Here is an 18,554-nt window from a genome sequence, read left to right on the forward strand (position 1 = left end):
ACATAAAATCTAAATAAAATTAGTTATAAAATTAAAATATGACCAACAAATGGAAACTTCCCAAGCTATAACACCTGCACTGTGATGAAACACATACCATTACTTCAAAACAAACCAAATGCACGGGAAGAGGAGCACGGAGCTCGATAGATTGCACTGAGTGTATTTTCAGATCATCAGAATCTGGACAGAAGTGGCAATATTAACGGCGCCTGGGTGGCTCAGTAGGTTAAGCGTCTGCCTTTGGTTCAGGTTACGATCCTAGGGTCCTGAGATCAAGCCCCACATTCGACTCCCTGCTCAGCGGGGAGTCTATTTCTCTCTCTCTCCTTCTGTTCCTTACCCCTGCTTGTGGTCTCTCTCTCTCTCTGCCTCAAATTAAAAAAAAAAAAAAAGAAAGAAAGGATAAGAAAAAGAAGCGGAATGACAGGTGAGGAGGAAGGGGACAATGGCAGGTTAAATCATATTAACCAAATTTCCATTTTGTGGAATCACCATTTTGCATTTTCTTAAAATGAGAAGTATCCTGTCTGTTACTAAATGGGAATGTTAGGTGAGAAATGGTGCGTTTTGATAATGAAGCTGCAGGACCCCAGCCCCACTGCCCAGCCTGTCCCGCCTGAGTGCCTTCTACGCGCCGGGCTCTGGGGCTAAGGTAAGTACAGGGCTAACTAAACAAAGCAGGAATGCGCCCCACGCTTCACAAGCCCCAAGTCATTGATCCAGGAATGCAGAGGAAAGCAGAGAGCCCGTCATGGGAGGTGGGGACAAGACTTCCTACAACAGACCACCCATGACCCATGTGGCCAAGAATAAAGCTCATACTTTAATGATGGAATAAAGTCACACAAGGCTAAGCCAGACCATGTGAATTGACTTAAATTCCCAACAGAATTTCTTTCTTAATGTGCTCTGAGATCTTTGCCCAAGATGTCACTCCCGGCGATGGCCCTACCTTATTTCCGAGGTAGGCCTCTGGGGCCGACCAGTAGTACTTGGAAGTCAGCCTCTGTGAGACCACCGTGTTGTTGATGCTGATCCAGTGATGCCCGCCCAGCGCGTCTTGCTGAGACGGGATCTTGCTCGGACTGACCAGGTCAGTGACCAGCCACCCAGACATATCTTTCACCTTAAAAAAAAGATTCAGAATTTCAGAACATGAAATAGAAGTCCCCTGAGATTTCACCCAGCGCAGGACTAACATCCCTACAGTGAAGAAGCAGACCCAGAGACTTTACTTAGGGACAGAGTCAATATCTTGTGGCCACACACCCACACGACTTGCAACCCTTCTACTTGTCAAAGGACCAAGAACATCTGAGAATGAGTCAAATTCTCCCCAGATCCCCAGATCAATTATAAGCAAGTGAGCAAGCAGAACTGTCAAGGTCATGGACATGTATTTTAGATTAAAAAAAAAAAAAAATAGCAAAGACCTTAATAGGTGCATTGAACAAAATGTCTTTTGCTAACTCTGATTTCTTCATCATTGCTTCCTGCTTTTTACCAAAAAGCTGAAAATTGTCTACAAATAACCTTCAGATCCTATCTTCCTAATTTGTCATCTACAAAGACATGATAATCCATTACCCCAGCATGGTGGCCACAGGGATTCACCTTCCTTCTCGGGTACTGTTTCCCACTCCCTCCCCCATGTTGCTCCCACTCCTCACCAACCTGCCAGGGAGGGAGGAAAAGAAGAGACAGGGACTAGCACACCGCCCCCCTATACACCCTGAATAGAGTTTTCCTGAGATGGTCGTGGGGAAGCCAAGTGCTTACAACAAATGAGCCCTGTACCCTGGGGTGCACCCTAACCTCCAGCCATCACACTGGCCTCCCAGGCACCCTTTAGCATCCCCCCAGGACTCCCCATTCCCAGAACAACTGAGGATACCTTGCCTGCCCTCATATTCCCTATGTCACTTGTTGTTGTTCCTACTCTCACCAGGTTCCCTGAGCTAGAAAATTCTCCAAGGCCCCATGTCCTAATGAGCTTCCCAGCCTGGGACAGTGTGGAGCAGTGGGCCCAGAGCTCACCTTTGACACCACAACCAGATGCACTTCCCCACAGAAAAAACTGAAACATGGTACATTCTACAATACCATAATAACATCCTATTGTTTGGATAGGGAAATGTATATAGGAACAAATACATGACCAAGAAAGAAACTATTGTGATACTGTAGTAGCGGGCTGCCTCTGATCCATGCCCAAGTCATTCCAAACAGCCGGGAGCAGTGGTACAGGGAAAGGCAGCCCCCATGCTTTAGAACACGGCTCCCAGAGAGCTCATGAGGTGGCATGCATCTTAAATCCAGGCTCTGGGAAGGTACCCGCACCTGACTGATGGACCAAGAAAGGCTGTCGCAGACATCAGAAACACCAAAGCAGAAGCACTCCGAGCAGCCCTCAGGGTTTCTCTCCTTCAAGTTATAGAATCCTGGCTTGCAGAGGTCACAATTGTCTCCCTCAACATTTTCCTGCACGGAGTAGAGAGAAGATTAACTTTGAAACCAGCGTGTCTAGGTAGGTAGAATGAAGTAGCATTAACATGACATTAACAAGAAAGGTGTTTGCAGAGAAACAGGTAAGAAAATAGATGCTCCAAGGAGATGGATAGCCTCATGAAGTCACTATTTCCAGAGCATATATTTTTGAAATTATGACCACTTAATTTTGTAGTCAAGAATGAGGGTCAGGAGAGGCTCCTGGCTGGCTCAGTGGGTTAAAGCCTCTGCCTTCAGCTCAGGTCATGACCCCAGGGTCCTGGGATCAAGCCCTGTGTCAGGATCTCTGTTTAGCAGGGACCCTGTTTCCTCCTCTCTCTCTCTCTCTCTCTGCCTGCCTCTCTGCCTACTTGTGATCTCTATCAAATAAATAAATAAAATCTTTAAAAAAAAAAAAAAAAGAATGAGGGTCAGGATCCCAGAGCTCAGTCATTTATATTGAAATGACTTTTATCGTATTGCTTGGTTCTAAATCTCCCGTTTTTGCTAATCTTTCGAGAATTTTAAAGCCTGAGGAGGGAATATATTTGTCTTATTAATATAGAAGGGTATATATTTGTCTTATTAATAAGTGCTCAAGATTATTTTCAGTCACTTATAACATATGCCTAAGACCCTGCTTACATGGGAAGAAGCACAGAAGATACAATGGGAAGTCCAACAAGTCATGGTTATTATGGGGAAACGGGTATTAATATCAGATAGCAAAAGATCTCCATCTCCCTGTTACCTAACAACTGATTTTTATCACTGTCCAATTCCTTTTTAAGAGAAATCCAAAATAACTTCTCTGCCTTTAATTAATATTTTTATAAATTTAGTATTTATCTGGTTCTCCTTGAAACATTAAGCTGGAACAGAATGTCAGATAACGGCCCAGGCTTAAGAAATGCAGTATTTGATTTCACCTCGGAAGTCACAGAAATACCTCTGGAATAGACAGCCATTGCCCAGAAAGCAAAGAAAGAAAGAAAATTCGGTGCCCACCTAAGGCTAAGGACAAGGACTGTGACAGAACATCAAGCTTCTCAGGAAGCTACAGAAAGGAGAGTTCTACTTAAACCTTGCTGCTTTGCTCAAGAACTGATCGCCTGAGCCTATGGACTGTGTTACTTTCTTAGGACACCTCAAAGGAAACTCAAGGTCGTTTTAACCTGCACACGTACCTTACAGAGACAAGGCTCTGAGCATGGGTCCTCGTTCACACTCCCAGCCCGACTACACTCACAGCGGACGCAGGCTGGGTAAGCCTTGTAACCAAACTGGCAGCGATCACATTTTTCTCCTGCATAGCCTTCCTTGCATGGGCATTGACCTGGTCGCTTCCCTGGGAAGAAAAGGATGGCCATGCCCAACAGTAGGGTAAAAACGTTAAAGCAGGGTTGGGAAACTCTTTCTCTAAAGGGCCAGAGATGAAATATTTCAAGCTTTGTGGCCAGAAATCTCTGTTGCAAGTACCCAACTCTGCCCTAAGTGCCTGGGACCAGCCACACATAATACCTCAACAGATAGGCATAGCTCTGTTCCAATAAAACTTTATTTACGAAAACAGGGGGTGTGCCAGATACAGCACACAGATCACAGTTTGTCTTGGTTTAAAAAAAGAAAACACAGATGAAAAACAGAGGCTGGTGGGAATGCCCAATGGTGCCATGACTTTGGAAAACAGGGCACATGATATGATGAACACTGGCTGTTAAACACAAGTAATAAATTATTGAACAGTACATCTAAAGCTAAGGATGCCCTCTATGACAGTTAATTGAATTTAAATAAAAAATTAAAAAAAATAGAAAGGAAAGCAGTTTGGCACTTCTTCAACGTATGAAGCATGTTACTCTATGACTCAGCAATTCCACTCCTAACCATTTACCCAAGAACAATGAAGACAGACATCCACAAAAAAGTTACACATGAATGTTTGTAGCAGCATTATTCGTAATAACCAGAGTGGAAACAAATGAAATACCCATCAACTGATGAATGGCTTATAAAATGTGGTACTTACATATGATAGAGTAGTATTCAGAAAAGAAAAAAAAAAAAAAAGGACCAATGGAGGCTACAGCATGGATAAATTTATAGGAAATGTCCTGAATAAGCAGCTCCATGGGCAGAAAGTAGATCAGTGCTTGCCTAGCACTGGGGCAGACAGCGTGGAGGGAAATGGGAAGTGATTACCAACGGGGAAGGGGTTTTTTATGGAGTGATGAAAATTGTCTAGTAGTAGGCTGTGTTGATGGCTGCACACACAAATATACCCCAAAACATTGAATCCTATACTTTAAATGGGTGAATTGTATATTAGTGAACTGTATCACAAAATAAAGTTTTTTTTTTTTTTTGAAAGCACAAGGGAAATGATAAAGGGCAATGAGCACTATTTTTGCTTTTAACACCAGCTCTGAAATTTCCTAGTTGTGTAACCTCAGCCAGGTTTCTTAACTGCTTTGAGCTACAGCTTCCTTGCCTATAAAATGTGTTAAATAATTTCTATCTGCTCTGGTTGAATGTTTAAATGATGTGTTTCTTAAAATGAACCCAATCAAGGGTAATTGTCACTACAATCACCATCATCCTCATTATCATTAGCATCCCATTACCAGTCACAGGGAAGGATTAATTGAATTGTGTAAATTACCCCCTGCATTGCGGGTGGACTCCACACTGCACAAACCCTTCCCTGCTGGTCAGTATCCACTTTAACTGATAGTGACCGAGAATTTGATGAGGTCACAGGAAGTCTTTGAACAGATGCAACCTTTTCAGGAGATTGTGGTATTTGCAAGTCCTTTGCCAGTTTTTGCAACAGAAAGAACACTGACATTTACAAAGTCAGCAGGAGAATTTGTTTGCTTTGCCAGATGATGTATGCAAAAGCCTTGTGAGTGTCTTCTAAGAGCTAAAGAGAGGGACTGCTATTTACTGTGTTCCCCATATGGCTTTAAACTGAGACTTATTTCTTCTTTCATCAAATGCTCAATTATCTGCTCAAATGTCATTCCATCACCCCAAGACTGCCCTCTTTACACCCCACCTCCCTCCAGTCATGACTCCTCATTTTGCTTCATGCCCACAGCATTCATCCCTACCCGGAGTTATACTACGCGTGTACTTCGTTGAGTGTCTGCCTGGGAGCAGAACTTTTGATCATCTTGTTCAAGTACATATTCCTGGCCCCTACGAAACTGCTGGACACATAGTAAGTAAGTGGATAACTATTTTGTAAACAAAAGAATCGGTAGAGAATCATATCATCTGATTCTATCCAGTGATGATAGTTCCACCAAGTACAAATTTTCCACGCCCCCCCCCCCCCAAAATCAATTCAAGCACCAAAACGAATCAAGGAGCTACCTTTGTGTAAGTCCGATTGGAGCTCATCTTTAATACAGACTGAACTGAGGGACCCAAAAGGGTCACAGTCGCAGGGACGACAAGGGTTGTCTTCATAAGGAGACACCTGAAAGGCAGAGTTTGTCCTGGATTATCTTACTAGAATGAATGGCAATATTAGCAATAATATCAATAATAATACCAATGACAAGTTATTGGCTTTTTATTCAAGATGTGACTATTATAATGATTTTGTATACCTAGGGAGTGTAGGTCTCAGGAAAATAATGTGAGCTCAAGCCAGAAAGCCCCAAATGTTTTTGGATGGGACAGCAGCCAGTGTCATTAGTTAGGTGCCTTCCTTCTCCATGATCACTGTTACAGGGCTCCCCTTGCTCCTCTATCTCTCACAGCCATGTATAACTGTCACCTAGACCAGACCTCTGTAGGGAGCCGCGTGATAACTACTTATCAGGTCAGCAGAGGATGGACCAAACACTCCCGACGGGCAAGATGCAGCTGCGATAGTTTTTGGCTGACTCTTCACATTCACAGTTAGTATTCCAAAACCAAGACTACACAGACAGTAGGATCCCAAATCCAAGTTAAATAATAAGTGAGCATCCTACTCTGATTAAGAAAACAGGACAGACTGGATAGGAAGTGGATATCTGAAAAAGGCTACTAGCAGAATAAGAATATAAAGGCAAGGGGCGCCTGGGTGGCTCAGTGGGTTAAAGCCTCTGCCTTTGACTTAGGTCATGATCTCAGGGTCCTGGGATCGAGCCCCACATCAGGCTCTCTACTCAGCAGAGAGCCTGCTTCCTCCTCTCTCTCTGCCTGCCTCTCTGCCTAATTGCGATCTCTCTCTGTCAAATAAATAAAATCTTAAAAAAAAAAAAAGAATATAAAGTCAATATTACAGAAGGAAACGAGTTTCCAATATTGGAGGTGACCATTAGCAAAATCTCTTTTCCATTTTGGAAAGACAATGAAATTCAGCTCTGGTGAAGAAACACTCTCACCTTGTATGGTCTGTAATAACCATCAATACAGGTTTCACAATTGATCCCCATAGTGTTCTGCAGGCAATTGATGCAAACCCCGCCTCCTTGGAACTGTCCAGCAGTATTCAAACTCCTCCTCTGGCTGGCAACACTTTCATCATAGTAACAGTCTTGGGCTTTATTGTGACAATTACATTCTAGGAGAATTTGAACATCTCAATTAATATATTTATTAAGTCCTATATAAAGAAAACCCTTCCCTCCCTAAGTAAGTTTCTAGGACTATAAATTAAATCAAAATTCCAGAATAAGTAAATTTAATAGATTATGGGCAATCTTACAGAGGACGATTGGGAGTAGACATCAAAATTATACACATGCATACCCATTTGACCCCTCAACCTATCTTCTGGGATCATAATCCCAGAGAAATACCTGCATTTATGAATGATGTCTACAGACTTAATCATCACACCGCTGTTTGTGTTAACAAAAGACTAGGAACAATAGAACTATCCATGGGTGGGTAGCTATTTTAATTATATTGCATCCATTTAATGGAATTCAGTGGTACTGTTTTTAAAAACAGCATTCCAATAGAGAACAAACTGGTGGTGACCAGCGGGGAGTTGGGTGGAGGGAAGGGTAAGATAGGTAAAGGAGATGAAGTCACGCTCCTCCTCATGAGCACTGAGTAATGAATATATCGTACACCTGAAACTAACATAACACTGTGTGTTAATTATACTAGATCGAAAGAAAAATAAATAAATAAAATAAAAAAATAAGAACAGTGTTTCATATTGCTAACATGGAAAGATCTTCAAGACATACCGTTAGATATAAAAGCAATGTATAGAATGATAGGCATTGCATGTCAGGTCCCATGTAGGAACTACGGCGGGGGGGTGGAATATGTTGATGTATGTTTTATTTGCATAAAAATTTCAGGAAGAACATAATAAGAAATAGTAAAAAGTGGGATGGATGGAGACAGAGTGGAAATAATACTTTTCCCTACATATTTTTTATATACTGGTAGATGCTGGAATCGTGTGAATATAATCCGAATTAATAAAGAATACATTCACATATGGGAAGCGGAAACTGAAATAAAATGGCAAATTCCTAAAGATACACGTAGGCCTTAATATTTTAAATCGTTTTCAAGTAATGCATCACTTTGGGAACTCTCTGAATATATAAGAGAACAAGTTACATACTAGTCAAAATGTTAAGTCATCATCAGAGTAAGCCTATTAAGAAGGAAAAACGCTACATCCTTCCATTCTCAGTAGACCTACTTTCGCATGTGTTCCCGGCGGAAACGGTGCCGGGCCGCCAGGGCTGCTGGTGGTACCCCGGGCAACACCGGCTGCAGCTCTCTCCACAGGTGTTATGCTCACACTGACACTGTAGTTTCTAGAAATAGGAAATACAAAATGACATCTGGAAATTAACCTGCATAATTTTTGTAACTTTATTTGTAACAGAACTGATCACGGTCACATATCCAGCATGGCGGTAACCCTGAGGACATATGGCTCCAACAGAGCATGGAGGCATTCATTGTTAGAGGAAAATATATACACGTGACCTGGTTACAAAGAGAAGTGAGAGAGAATAAAGCAGAACTAAAAATGAAATGGGTTCATGAACAAAAAGTTTTCCAAATAAGATGCACTGATATTCAGGGTTTATAAGCACCTCCTAAACACTTTGTTGATCTGCCTAGTTTTCAGCCTCAATAAAGGATAATCCTATTCGAGAGTCAGCGAATTACAAAGACTTGGCGGTGGTGGGGGAATACCAAGTCACTTCATATAAGTTGTTTAAGAGGAAACAGGGTGTCATATTATTCACTTAGTATTATGCTAAAATGGGTAAAATTGATTTTCTCTTGATTTAGTACCACAAACATGGAAGAGGGACAAAATGGGAGGAGAGGAACCATTCTTTTAAAAAAACTATAAGCATAAATTATATAAATTATAACTGCATGGTTTTTGCTTGACAGTCTTATACAGAAAAGAGCTTCAAAGATCATACACGGAACTGTATACTTGAAAATAGTTAAAATGGTAAATTTCATGTTACGTGTATTTTGCAACAAAAAAATTCATAGTATATACTTAATCAGAAATACATCACCCAAATGAAAAAAATAAAAGAAATAAAAGGCATCAAAACTGGTAAGGAAGAAGGAAAGCATGTTACTATATACGGAAACCCCAAAGACTCCACCAAAAAAGTACTAGAACTAATAAATGAATTCAGTAAAGTTGCAGGATGCAAAATTAACCTACAGAAATCTGTTGCATTGCTATGCACTAATAATGAAGCAGCAGCAAAGGACATTAAGAAAGCCATCCCATTAACAATTACACCAAAAACAATAAAACATCTAGGAGTAAACTTACCCAAAGAGGTGAGAGAACTGTCCTCTGAAAACAATAAAACACCAATGAAAGAAATTCAAGATGACACAAAAAAATGGAAAGAAATTCCACACTCGTGGATTGGAAGAACAAATGTTGTTAAAATGCTTGTACTACTCAAATAAATCTGTAGATTTAATGCAATCCCTACCAAAACACCAATAGCATTTTTCACAGAATTAGAACAAACAATCCTACAATTTGTATGGAACCATAAAAGACCTCAAATAGCCAAAGCAATCTGGAAAATGAAAAATAAAATTGGAGGTATCGCAATTCCGGATTTCAAGTTATATTACCAAGTGGTAGTAATTTAAACAGTATGGTACTGGCATAAAAAACAGACATATAGATCAATGTAACAGAATAGAAAACCAAGAAATAAACCCAGAATTATATGGTGAATTAAGCTTTGACAAAGGAGGAATGAATATACAAGGAGAAAAAAGTATCTTCAACAAATGGTGTTGGGAAAACTGGACAGTTACATGCAAAAGAGTGAAACTGGACCACTTTCTTTTACCATACACAGAAATAAGCTCAAAATGGATTGAAGACCCAATGTGAGACCTGAAACCATAAAAATTCTTGAAGAGAGCACAGGCAGTAATTTCTCTGACATGGGCAATGGCAACATTTTTCTAGATATGTCTTCTGAGGCAAGGGAAATAAAAGCAAAAATCAACTATTGGGACTACATCAAAATAAAAAGTTTCTGCACAGCAAAGGAAGCCATCAACAAAACTAAAAGGCGACCTATTGAATGGGAGAAGACCTTTGCAAATGACACACCCAAGAAAGAGTTAGCATCCAAAATATATAAAGAACTGATCCAACTCAACACCAAAAACAAATAATCCAATTAAAAAATGGGCAGAAGACAAAAAAAGATATTTTTCCAAAGAAGACATCCAGATGGCTTACAGACAAATGAAAAGATGCTCAACATTACTCATCATCAGGGAAATGCAAATCAAAGCTACAATGCGAAATTGCTTCACACCTGTCAGAATGGCTAAAATCAACAACACAAGGGATGAGGATATAGAGAAAGGAGAAGAGGTTACACTTACACTCCTGGTGGGAATGTACACCAGTGTAGACACTGTGGAAAACAGTGTGGAGGTTCCTTGAAAAATCAAAAATAGAACTACACTATGATCCAGAAAACGCACTACTGGGTATTTACCCAATAAATATAAAAATGCTAATTCAAAGGGGGTACTTGGACCCTATATTTATTGCAGCATTATTTACGATAGCCAAACTATGAATGCAGCCCAAGTGACCGTCAATAGATGAATGAAGAAGAAGTGCTATCTTCTATACAATGGAATATTACTCAGCCTTAAAAAAAGAATGAAATCTTGCCATTTGCAACATGGATAGAGCTAGAAAGTAAGTCAGCCAATGACAATGACAAATACCATATGATCTCGCTCGTATGTAGAATTTAAAAAGAAAGAGGGGCAGAGGCACACCAAGAAACAGATTCTTAGTCATAGATAACAAACTGATGGTTATCAGAGGGGAGGGGTGTGGAGTAGGGAAGATAGGTCAAATAGTGATAGAGATTAAAGAGTATGTTTATCATGATGAAAAAAATCTTTGGCTGGACAAATGAGGAAAAAACAAACAAACAAAAGAAATATATCTTCCAAAGAAAGTGGAATAAATTTGTTCAAAAAAATGAAACCAGTTAAATTACCTGAAAAATGTTTTTTGCAGCATGATTTCAACATCTGACTTGAGCAAAGAAAAAAAAACAGTAAGGCAAACACTGTAGCTATAACTAGTCTTTTAAAGTTTTAATAATAAATAAATAATAAATAATAATAATAATAAATAATAATAAATATAATAAATAAAAATAAATAATAAATAAATAAATAAATAATAAATATAATAAATAATATTATAAATAAATAATAATAAATAAATAATATTATAAATAAAAATAATAATAAATGTAATAAATAAAAATAAATAAATAAATAAATAATAATAAATAAATAAATAAATAAATAAATAAATGTTTTTTGCAGCATGATACCTTTCAACATCTGACTTGAGCAAAGAAAAAAAACAGGCAAACACTGTAGCTATAACTAGTCTTTTAAAGTTTTAATAAACTGTAAAATACTAGAACCTACCTTTGTAGTTTCATCCCAGGGGCAGCTACTGGCATGTCCATAACAAATACACATTCCTCCAACAGAAATGTCTTTGATTGAATAGTAATACTAAGGAAAAAGAAAGTGACAAACAGAAATTAAGGCCTCTTTTATTTCAGTTCAAAGAAAATGTTGGGCTCTCCAACATACAGCTCAGCTGTTACGGGTAACCTAAAAAATAATTTGATACACCTTTTAAATTATACCTCAAGCACAAAAATCCTTGTGTTGATTTTAAACAAAAAGTGCCCCAATGAGCTCATCAACAGAAACCAAAGGAATCTAAAAGAAATTCTGAACTCGGCTGCACCTCATACCAGCCAGTCATATTCAAAACCCATAAAAAACACTGAATGTGGCACTCTACAATTGAATATAGTACTTTATACAAAGGATAACAATTCATTACCAAGTAGAATTTTCCCCCAAAATGCAAAGTTAGTTCAACATAGGAAGATCAGTAAATGTAAATCACCATATTAACAGGATAAAGGAGAAAAAAATCATTTGATCATTTCAATAAATTCACAAAAAACATGTTACAGACGTGTTTACCACCATTCATTTAAAAAAACCTGGCAAGCCAGTAAAATAATCTGTTCAGCCCTAATAAAGGGAATCCATGAAAACCTGAGAGCTAGCAGTGAAAGATTAAGTGCTTTCCTCTTGCAGTCTGCTCTCATCATTTCCATTCCACATCTATGGGAGGTCCCATCCAGTTCAATAATGCAAGAAAAAAGAAATCAAAGACAGAAAGAGTGCACAGTAAGGCCACATTCTCATTATTTGTAGATGATATTATTGTGTACTTGGGAAAATCTAAAACAAACAAACAAACAATAAAAACCTACTAGAAATAATCTGTGACTTTAAGAATTTAGCAAAACTAATATGCAAAATCAATCAATAAAAATGGGCTGTATTTTTATACATTAGCAATGGAGAAACAGAAAATAAAATTTAGAAAGCAATCTATTAAGGTTAACAGACAAAAATGTATATTAAGAATAAACTGAATAATAGAGGTACAAATAAACAAATAACGAAACACTGCCAAGAGGAACTACAGAGGGCCAAGACAGGTGGAGAGATACAGGATGTTCACGGATTAGAGGATCCAATATTATCAAAATGTCTTCTGAAGTCCTTCTCAAACTGATCTATCAATCCAGTGGAATCTCAATGAAAATCTTAGCAGGATTTTTTTTTGGGGGGGGCAGAAATTAACAAACCCATTCTAAAATTTATAAGGAGACAAAATGAATCTAGAAGAGCCAAAGATATCGAAAAAGAACTCAGTTGGGCTATTTTAGTACCTGACTTCAAGGCTTAAGTCTAAAACACTACAGCAATTGAGAACGTTTGTTATTGGCATAAAGACAAATGGTGCTGGCACAGTTGCAGGCATATACAGGGAAATGAAGAGCCTTGACCTCTACCTCACACCAAACACAAAAATTAATTTGAAAGACAATAGATGTAAAAGCTAAAACTATAAAGCTACTAGACAGAAGCCTAGGATAACATCTTTTCAAACCTGGAATTAAAAAAGTGGTTTTCAGAAAAGACACAGAAAACATGAAGTATTAAAGAAAAATAATATATGGGACTTCATTAAAATTAAAACCTCTCAAATGTCATGGGAAAGGGAATAAGCAAACTCCAGACAGAGAAGATATTGCAATGTGGAGATTTGACAAAGGACTTGTACACAAAATATATAGAAGTCTTTTATAGCTCTGTAATAAGAAGACAGAATGGCCCAAATGAAATATGGACAAAAAGCTTCGATCAGATACCGATAAGCACGGGCTCATGCGTGTCATCAGGGAAATGCAAATTAACCTCACAAGGAACCATCCCCATATGCATATGAGAATGGCTGATCTGAAAATGGGTTGAGGGGCACCTGGGTGGTTCAGTGGGTTGAGCCTCTGTCTTCAGCTCTGCTCATGGTCTCAGGGTCCTGGGATCGAGCTCCACGTCCGGCTCTCTGCTCAGTGGGGACCCTGCTTCCCCTTCTCTCTCTCTGCCTGCCTCTCTGCCTACTTGTGATCTTTGTCAAATAAATAAATAAAATATTTTTTTAAAAAATGAAAATGGGTTGAGAACCCAAATCTGTGACAATCTGTCATACAACAGCACTCTCACCCGTTGCTGGTCTACAAAATGGTAAAACTTTCTGTACGGCTTCACGAATTCTTCAATATTAAACACACAGCTACACTATAACTCAGTAATTCCACTCCTAGTTTATCCAAGGGATTTGAAAATATTTGCCCACATAAGCCTTGTATATTTACTATACACTTAAAATCAGTACATCTTTTTGAATGTAAATTATAACTCGAACTTTAAAATTTCCTTTTAAGCAAAACAACAACAGCTTACTTGCTAAAATTCAGATGTGGAGTCAGACCAGAGACCACAGCATTCGCTACGGAATGGCATTATGGAAGGGTGGGGGGAGGGCAAGGACGCAATGTCAGAACCATCCCCTTTGAGAAAGGTGGCATGTTAAACAAAGCATATATAATGATCTTCAATGAAATGAGGGGGGAAAAGGCCAACCTGGGAGAACGAAGCTAATCAAAAAGAAAAGTCTGTGTTCCTTAAACAAAATAAACTTTTCACAATGGGCAGGAGCTCTGCCATAGACTTACCCGTCTTGTAACAATAGGATCAAGGTCTTTAGGATCACGGTGGCTGAGGGTCATGAGATCGGCATTGAGGGTTCTAATGCGCTGTAAGCGAAGGCGAATGTATCGGGCGGAAGTAAACTCCAACAGCTTGGGTGAAAGATCATCAGCGCTTGGTCTGCCGTTGATTAGTGATGTGTGAATCTAACGATAAAGACATCAAAACAAACAAATGTCCATTTTAAGCTTGCAAAAATATAACGCTGATTGTTTAACTTCAAGACACAATCTTTTACTGATACTACCCAAAAATCAAACCGAACAACTAGATTCTTGTAGAAACCCAACATTTGTTAAGTCCTAGCAGTGAACACCACGATCACAAAACATCTTCAATTAATTTGAAGTTATGCCTTCTGGCAGCTCAGAGATGGCTAGAAAACTTAATAGGACCACTTCTCCCAGTGTGGAAGGTATTTGAACGTGCATCATTAGGCTATGACTCCTATGAAACAAATTCTAAATGCCCAGAACAGACTGCAGAGAGTGAGAGAAGGTGCCAGAAAGCTTTGTATACCCACTCTCTTAATCTCGGCTCTTGAAACAATGCAGGCTTGCTGCGGAATTCCTGCTGTGAAGAGCCCTCAGGAGAGGATTTGTAGTTTTATCTCATCAAACCAGATGCTACTAAAGAATGGCTTGTTCTTTGGGGGCGCCTAGGAGGCTCAGTTAGTTAAGCATCTGAGTCTTGATGTTGACTCAAGTCATGATCTCAGGATCATGAGATCGAGCCCCTCACTGTGCTCTGCCCTGATTAAGATTCTCTCTCTCAGTCTGCCCTTCCCCACACCCCGCTATCCTGCTTCCTCTATTTACGAAAAAAAAAAAAAAGAAAGAAAAAAAAGAAGAACTTGTTTTTTATTATACTCTGCCTTTTTTTTTTTTAAGATTTTATTTATTTGAGAAAGAGAGAGCATGAGAGGGGAGACAGTCAGAGGGAGAAGCAGACTCCCCATGGAGCTGGGAGCCCGATGCAGGACTCGATCTGGGACCCTGCAATCATGACCTGAGCCGAAGGCAGTCGCTTAACCAACTGAGCCCCCCTATATGCTGTGTGAATTCCACTCTGGGCATGGTGAGCACTGAGCTGGAGTATTTCACGAGGATCTCCAATCCTCAACACCTCCAAACAGGAGAATGTCACAGAGAAAACTAGAAACTACATCTTTTAGAGACATTTTAGCTCTCCCTTTAATATTTCAACAAATGTGCTTGCCCTGGTGTCATGGGAAAGGTGGTTTAAGAGGATCTGATAGAGTTATTGAGTCACGGCAGACGGAAGACTGAGGGCTCTTCTTGAAAGGAAGAAATCAATAAGGTGAAATGTATGGGTTACAACATCAATCATCAGGAGACTCCCGTCAATACCTTGAACACAGCTAGATAGTTAGATTAAAGATCTCTGTAATCTGTACTCAGAGAGGTCGACCTGGAGTGTCTGATGTTGGCTCTTACAACGGCTATCTTTACATCGGAAGTGAGGGCTCTGGGAAAAAACCCGACATCACTGCGGTGGGCACAGTACCTCTCCATGCTCAAGGGGCACCAGGCGAGAATAGTAAGAGGTGCAGATCACTTCGTCATCAGCCCTGTAGGTGGGCGGCCCCCGTCTCGGAGTGATATTGTAACGAGTCAAACACTCCGTGTCACTAACTGCATAATACTGCCAGGGGCTGAACGTGCTGCCGTCCAGAGAACGTTCCAGAATCCAGTTCCCAGGTCGAGGCGCGTTAGCAGCTTTGATGATGACGTAGGCGACTTGAAAGACCTAAAACAAGGATAGTGAGAAATGTCAATCAAGAATCAGTAGAACCGCTTAAAAATAAGTTGCCTCTTGAGAGACTGATTAGATGATCGCCAACGTCTCCTCACGTTTTTGGGTGTAATTCCATATAAATGTTGATCAGAAATAGGTCTTGTGAATGTTCCCCTGGAGGCATCACTTTTCCAAATAAACTCAAAAAAACACTCTCTCAAATAAATGTGTATTATTACAATCATCGTGAACAGTAGTGATGTTAATGTAAGTGCTTGTTCTCCCGTTTTCAGTGTCTTTCCACTGGGATCCTGAATGATCGTAGTGACTTCACATTACACCAGTGGTAGCTCAAGTGTATTTCTTACAGTAATTTGGAAATAACACATCTGAATATGAGGGAAATAAGTCAGTCCACTACGTGTGTGCCTATTTGAATGACGTCAATCCAAAACATGAACAATACAGAAAGCCGACAAGGATGTGGAACAACAGGAACTCCCAGGAACCACTGACAGGAATGCAAAATGGTAAAGCCGCTTTAGAATGTGGTTTGTCAGTTTCTATAAAAGCTACCCATATTCTCACTGTACAACCCAGCAACTGCACTGCTCGGTACTTACCTAAATGAATGGAAAATTTCCAAAGGCGAATGGATGAACAAAGTGCGATACACTGTCCACTAACATATTATTCAGTGATAAAAAGAAATAAGCTCTCACACTATGAAAAGATATAGAGGAAATTTAAATGCATGTTGCTAAGTGAAAGGGCCAATCCGAAAAGGCTACATACAATAAAATCCCCCAAATATGGCATGCTGGATAAGGTAAAAATACAGAGACAGAAAAAGATCAGTAGTTGCCAAGGGTTGAGGGGGAAGGAGAGATGACCAGGGGGCCACAGAGGATTCTTAGGGCAGTGAAGCTACTCTGTAGGTTATGTAATTGTGGACATCTGTCATTAAACATTTGTTAAAACCCATATAACGTGCAACACCAAGAGTGAAACACTGTAAATGAGGGACTTAATTAGTAACAATGTATCCACATCAGCCCATCAGTTGAAACAAATACTTTATACTAATGCAAGATGAGAATAAGAAGGGGAATGGATGCAGAAGAGTGAGGGGTGTATGGGATTCCGTACTTTACACTCGTTTTTCTGTAAACATTAAAAACTGTTCTGAAAGATTAAAAACTGTTCTTTTAGAAAGAAATAAAAAGTTAGAAAGTGCAGAGTTTGCATACAGGGGAAAATGGGACGTAGATGAGCACTAGCCAGGTAAATCTTGCATTTGGAAGGGACTCTTGTTGCTGTGTAGCCCCAAATTCAGCACTAAGAAGGAATCATCTGTCCACCAACCAGCCTCTCTTGGAACATTCCAGTGACAGGAAATTCACTTGCTCTTAAGATAGTCCTTTTGTTTTATGGACATTTCCTCTGTTAGGGGATCTTTCCCTGAATTGATTCTCAAGGTGCCTCATAAATTCCATTCTCTGGAGCTGCAGAAAACATGCGGATTCCATTTCATGTAGCTCTCCTGAAGACATTTAAATAAAAAATCATATATCATCTCCAGAATCCAAAGTTCTCAGCTTCAACTTCCTGTTTATCTGAAAATATTTACCATTTCACAAGACTTTAAAAAATGGAGGTGCCCAGGAGTGACTGGCTGGCTGAGTTGGTTATGCATCTGACTCTTGATTTCAGCTCTGGTCATGATCTCGGGGTGGTAGGACCGAGCCCCACATGGGACTCCAAAATCATCAGGGAATCTACTTGAGATTTTCTCCCTCTCCCCCTACCCCTCCCCCCACTTGTGCATGCGCTCTCTCTCTCTCTCTCTTTCTCTCTCCCAAATAAATAAATAAACTTTTTTTTAAAAATGGAGGTGCCCAGTGAGATAGCATGATGGGGCAGCCCATTAGAGAGGGATAGAAGGAAAGGAAATTCACAAAGACAGCTGAAATGAAATGTATTTCTCTTCTGTTTTCCAGTTTCACATTTAAAATGGAAAGAACTAACAGGATGACTTCATGCACGTTAAGAACTTTATGCGTATCATCTCATTTAATCCCAAACAACTTCTTGAGTTCCAAATGACTGTTGTGCCCATTACATATTTGGAAATTGATGTATAGAGAAATTGAGAGACAAACTACTGAGTCACAGGTCCTAATAAGAGCACTGGCCCCCACAAGTCCACACATACCTAAGGTTGCTGAACTTCCTTTTTGTGATACCCAAATAAAAGACACCTATGTTCACTTGCACGCTGGGTTCATTTAAACAAATGCAGTGGCAGCTGCTCCAACTAACTCTGGAGTTTCTATTGGGAGAGCCTGGGATGAGCCGGCGGGGGTGGGGGGACGGGGATGGGAGGTTGTGTAAGAAACAAGGATGAATGACAGCTAATGCTAATGGAGCACGTACTGTGGCCAACAATGAATTATTAATTAATCGATATTTAATGACTTATTAATGATATTAATAAAATTAATAAGTCAATTAATAAATAATTAATTAGAATTATTAATGCCTCATTAGAATCATTGGCTTTTCTAATTCTATCACTAAATTCTTCTTATGAAGTATATATTGTTATTTCTGCCACTTTACAGATGAGAAAA

General features: G+C 39.5%; 1 protein-coding gene across 1 annotated transcript in view; it reads right to left on the minus strand.

Annotated features, from left to right (window-relative positions):
• Nucleotides 1-18,554, minus strand: part of LAMA1 (laminin subunit alpha 1) — a gene marked incomplete at its 5' end in the record, with an annotated part of 156,939 nt that overhangs the window by 87,258 nt on the left and 51,127 nt on the right. The window contains 9 exons of the mRNA XM_080821508.1: nucleotides 956-1,129; nucleotides 2,344-2,484; nucleotides 3,678-3,838; nucleotides 5,869-5,974; nucleotides 6,873-7,051; nucleotides 8,159-8,276; nucleotides 11,446-11,535; nucleotides 14,130-14,309; nucleotides 15,691-15,933. Of these exons, the coding sequence (XP_080677634.1) occupies nucleotides 956-1,129; nucleotides 2,344-2,484; nucleotides 3,678-3,838; nucleotides 5,869-5,974; nucleotides 6,873-7,051; nucleotides 8,159-8,276; nucleotides 11,446-11,535; nucleotides 14,130-14,309; nucleotides 15,691-15,933 (1,392 nt within the window). The remainder of the gene's footprint in view (nucleotides 1-955; nucleotides 1,130-2,343; nucleotides 2,485-3,677; nucleotides 3,839-5,868; nucleotides 5,975-6,872; nucleotides 7,052-8,158; nucleotides 8,277-11,445; nucleotides 11,536-14,129; nucleotides 14,310-15,690; nucleotides 15,934-18,554) is intronic.

Source organism: Martes martes, assembly GCF_963455335.1.
Source record: "Martes martes genome assembly, chromosome: 13".
Classification (NCBI taxonomy): Eukaryota; Metazoa; Chordata; class Mammalia; order Carnivora; family Mustelidae; genus Martes; species Martes martes.